Source organism: Argopecten irradians, chromosome 5 (genome assembly GCF_041381155.1).
Source record: "Argopecten irradians isolate NY chromosome 5, Ai_NY, whole genome shotgun sequence".
Classification (NCBI taxonomy): Eukaryota; Metazoa; Mollusca; class Bivalvia; order Pectinida; family Pectinidae; genus Argopecten; species Argopecten irradians.
Genome location: NC_091138.1, coordinates 22918781 through 22923450, shown reverse-complemented (window position 1 = coordinate 22923450; position 4670 = coordinate 22918781). Strand labels below are relative to the sequence as shown.

Sequence of the window (4670 nt, the reverse complement as noted above, 5' to 3'; positions counted from 1 at the left end):
ATAATTGGCAACGCGTCAACGGTCGGCCTTCCTGGTAAAGACATTTATATGCGTCGAGGGCACAAAGCTGGACATAAGATTCATCTATCGGTATCGATAACCATTCCTTCCAAAGGGGCCCTCCGAGTGCTGGGAAATTTACCTGAAACGTCCGAACAAAACGATGCATGATGGGATTTGAAACTGTGGATTTCCATATCAACAAACAAGCGTGCTATTGTTGATAAATAGAGTGTGTCATATATATGAGCCAATACCGCGGCCATTGTAGGGGCTTGGATCATGATAGCACGAAGTGTTTCATTTAAATAAATCTTACACGCAAGAATTGGAACATGGTAAAATATATGTGAACTATTGTGCTATAATAAAGGATACTGCAGTGTTCTAAACAACTGAAACTAATAGCGGTCTTTGTGGTAAAACAGCCGTCGTATGATAATTAAGATGCTGATGTCGGGAGGGGAGGAGGTTCATCTGGGATCCCCCGACACCCAGCTCCTGGAAATCACCGACCCCATACAACATTTTGATAATGCTTTACTGCAATCTTTCAAAGCTGTAAAAGCGGTCCCATCAATAAAAATTGACCTGCGTGAGAAAATACGAAAACGACGTCAATCAGAAGGACTTGGAGAACTCGAAGTGAAATTCGAAAACCCGAAGGAGTACGAAGTAAGTTGTGGTACTAAAACGGGGTCAATATAATAAACCTGGTTTAACAATTTTGATATCCATGCTATTCTTCTTAACGAAAATTTTGGTTTTCCACATACTAATCAGCTTAATTATATAATGACATTGTAATCACCAAGTTTAGTTTGGTTGGTTCGTGTTAACCTGGTTTAGAATGGTCAGCTCGTGTCTAGGTTTAGTACAGTTACCTCGTGTTAACCAGGTTTAGAATGGTTAGCCCGTGCATGTTAACCATGTTTATGATGGTTGGCTCGTGTTAATCAGGTTTAGTATGGTAAGCTCGTGTTAACCAGGTTTAGTATGGTTAGCTCGTGTTAACCGGGTTTAGTATGTTAGCTCGTGTTAACGAGGTTTAGAATGGTTAGCTCTTGTCTAGGTTTAGCACAGTTACCTCGTGTTAACTAGGTTTAATACATATATATCGTATCAATCAGGTTTAATACAGTTACTTCGTGCTAATCAGGTTAAGAACAGTAACCTCACGTTAAACAGGTTTGGTACATTCTTCGCAGCTTAACCAAAGCTAGCGCGTTAACCATGGTATGCTCAGGTTTAATACAATTATTAAAGCGCTCACTAAGTTAAGAAAGATTAACGTGTTAACCGGTTTAGCACAGATCAACTTAGTTTACATTTAACAGAGCGCTAGTATAGTTACCATGACATTGTACTGTTGTATACAGTGATCTCTTGTTCACCCTGTTCGATTTGATTGAACATTGGTGGACTAAACATTCAAATTTGATTTATAGTCTTTCATTTTGTCTTCATAACTTTATTTTGTAATTTGGTGCCGGGTGCCAAATGGTGACGGTAGAGTTTCCAATATATGATTTAGGAGAGCATAGGTTCTCGTAAACGTTTGCCAAAAGTCTTGTTCTGAAAAGGAGTACCATTTCCTGATTCTTGATGCATTATAATGAATTGTAGATGAGACCTGAAGAAAAAGCACAATTAGAGAGACGCAAAGCTCGAAATAGAAAATCTGCGCACAGGAGTCGTGAGAAACGAAAAGAGCTGGAGGAACAACTGAACAAAGTAAGAGATACACAAAGATCACTGCATTATCATCTCATCTGTCATATGGATAACTTATTCGTTTCTTTACTTTAATTGAAATTAAATTGAAATCATAGATTTTATCCGATTTGTTAGATAGATTAAATGGTAGATTTCCTGCTAATCTATAACTAAATCTATAGCATTTATAAATTTTGTTTCAAAATTACTCATTAACTTCTGTATATATATCAGCCCCTGTGTTATAATCACTGCCCACCTGTGCATGAATACTGCTCACCTGTCAATCTCGCCCTAGCTACCTTCTCGGTGAACTTTCACCTCTTATTCCATACGCTGCCCATTGGTCATAGGCAGGTGTGATAGCCCGAGAAATCATTCTCTCAGATTGTCCCGAAGCAGAAAGACTGCTCAAAAACCCTCCCTACCCACCCTAAATTTCTAATTTTGGCTATGTTATGTGGCTTTATATATATATATATATATATACATATACATGTAGTAATCAATATTTTCATTGTATCTGTTACATTTATAGGTGATAAATATACATTTTCTACATAATTATTTAATCATGCTCAGTTAAATTGCATAACTTGCATGAGTGCTTAATGAATTTTTTATGCATGTCAGACAATTCTACTAGCTGCATGTAATGTATGATGTGATGTGTTGATGGTTGATTTTGCTTGCTTGTGAAGCTGTGTTTGCCTTAGATTGTAAATTGTGCTTGCCTGAAATTGCTTATATATGTAGCCCTTTCACCCCTTATAATCAGTGAAAATCTGGAATTACGGACTCGCTTGAAATTCAGACCAGGGTTGAAAAGGCATTTATTTATTTATATATGTTTGTAATAAAATAGCCAAAACTAGATACTTTAGTTTGTGATATATAAAGGGAGGAAATTAAAGTTCCAAACTCATAGAATGGTGTTATATGCTTTGTGACGACGTGGATGAAACTTATTGCTTTTATAATGTTTCTTTTAGGAAATAAAGGCACTCGAAGAAGAAAATCAGAAACGGAAAAATTATGTCATAAATCTTCAAAATTTTGAAAGAAAGCTGCGCCTGAGGTTTGCAGATCATCTCATTCGGTGCAAGTCGGCAGAAGTGACTCGACTCCGCGACGCCGCCGCGAGACAAAATAGTTCCCATAATTCAGTGTCAGAAACAGTGACAGGGTTTGGAACTGCTGGTCTTACATGAACGAAAGCTCATTTAAACATCTTAAGATTTTATCCTGAAATCTTCTGCTGTGTGTTTTATAGCTTTGTTCGACTCCAACAGGAGTGACATAGAGTAGGTAGCAGACCAGGATATTCCAAAAGTTTAGCCCTTGCTACTCCGAATACTCGTCAACTCTCCTTCATCTTCTTCTTTGTTCAGTTTTGGTCTCTAAGAGTCACCGTTGAATTAAAGTCATGCTGGATATAAGATGGATTTGTGGAGGTTCTTTCAAAGTCTAGCAGTACTAGTGTTGATGGCAGCCGATGGAAGCCGAGAAAGTGCAATAATAATAATCAAACCCAACTCAACAACAGCAGAAAACAATCTATTAGCTTCAACAATAACTTTGGTATAGTAATATGTGACGTAACTGTGATATATTATTAAAACTAATCCAAACTTTCTCACGTTAAACATTGTACGTGTGATGTCACAATTACGTAAATCACCAAAGAAATGTACTCTCTCGGTGGTAATGTTCTTAAACATCAAAAGAAATCTTGTTGGTAATCATATAAATGATAATCGTCATTAAAACAAACCTCGTTGGTAATATTTTTCACTTAAATAAATCTTACTGGTTATCAACTTCATAATTAAAAGAAATATTGATGCTAATCATATTTACAACACCAAAGGACTATCACGAAAATAAATCTTGATGATGAATAACTTTGTAGTCTAAATCATCTACAGAAATCTCGATGGCAATTGTATTGATACTTTGAAAATGAAACTATTATGGGAGATGACTCTAGAATATGGGCGATAACTCTATCATTCCTTTGATATCGGTGTTTATACAGCCTGTGCATCTGCCTGCTAGCTAAGTCCTGCTAGCTTGTTTACTTTCATTTTACTAGTGAAGTAATATTGATGTTTTTGGAAATCCTGCAATCATGTTTTAAATATAGAAATACGTTTTTTCCAAAAAACGCTTCTATTTGTAGTTCGGGGAAAACCCGTGTTCATCTAAATTTAGGAACTAATGAGTATCACGTATCGTTGTTTGTTACTGTGTGGTAACCTACGTCTGGTTTATAGGCTGTGAAGGCAGCAGACAAAGCACTAGTGAAAATATGATACAAAAATAATGTTTTGAGTACAATGTTATTTATAAGCTTTAGGGTGATTCGGCTTATTATTGAAAGCATATCCGTTATATAAAAGTGTATGTATAATGTTGTATATTTACATTAGTCGGGCCTTTAATCAGCTTTGATGTTATACTAAACATTTGTGTTTTAATATTGCACTTAGTTGATATATAACGATGTGTCTCGTATGAACACGCAAACATTACGGTATGAGATGTATGCTTTACATTGTGACAATCAACAACAATTACGTTAGCCTTCAAATGGTGAATACTGTAATTGTTTTGAAGGTTTTCAGAAATAATTGTCTAACACAGAAGATCTGTTGTTGTAAAATAAAATTTGTCTGATTTTGACATTGTAATTTTGACCTTGCATATTTTGTAAAATTTCAAGACGAGGTTTGATATAATGTGATTTTTCTGTGTTACATTGAGTCTCGGGAGTTCCGATGAAAATGGTTCGCTTCCGATCCGTCCCAAAAGTTTAATTTTTGCTTTGTCAAGGCTCGAAAAAATAAACAATAATAATTCAATTTTACTTGTAACGAATAATTTCCATTGGCCTCAAAATGTACTTTATCACGCCATTTAAGGGAAAAAATGTCGACGTTCTAACGTCGCTT

The 4670-nt window shown here is 35.8% G+C and overlaps 1 protein-coding gene across 1 annotated transcript; it reads left to right on the top strand.

Moving 5' to 3' along the window:
• On the top strand, positions 1-4409 carry LOC138323256 (fos-related antigen 2-like). Its single transcript, XM_069267694.1, has 3 exons — positions 1-675; positions 1627-1734; positions 2709-4409. The coding sequence occupies exons 1-3, from the start codon at positions 436-438 to the stop codon at positions 2925-2927; spliced, it is 567 nt and encodes a 188-aa protein (XP_069123795.1). The 5' UTR covers positions 1-435; the 3' UTR covers positions 2928-4409.
• Positions 4410-4670: the final 261 nt, after the last annotated feature.

Excerpts from the sequence above, each read along its gene's own strand:
- LOC138323256 (XM_069267694.1), top strand. The coding sequence starts at position 436 with ATGATAATTAAGATGCTGATGTCGGGAGGGGAGGAGGTTCATCTGGGA. Across the intron at positions 676-1,626 it reads AAAACCCGAAGGAGTACGAA|ATGAGACCTGAAGAAAAAGC; the intron begins GTAAGTTGTGGT and ends AATGAATTGTAG. Across the intron at positions 1,735-2,708 it reads TGGAGGAACAACTGAACAAA|GAAATAAAGGCACTCGAAGA; the intron begins GTAAGAGATACA and ends TGTTTCTTTTAG.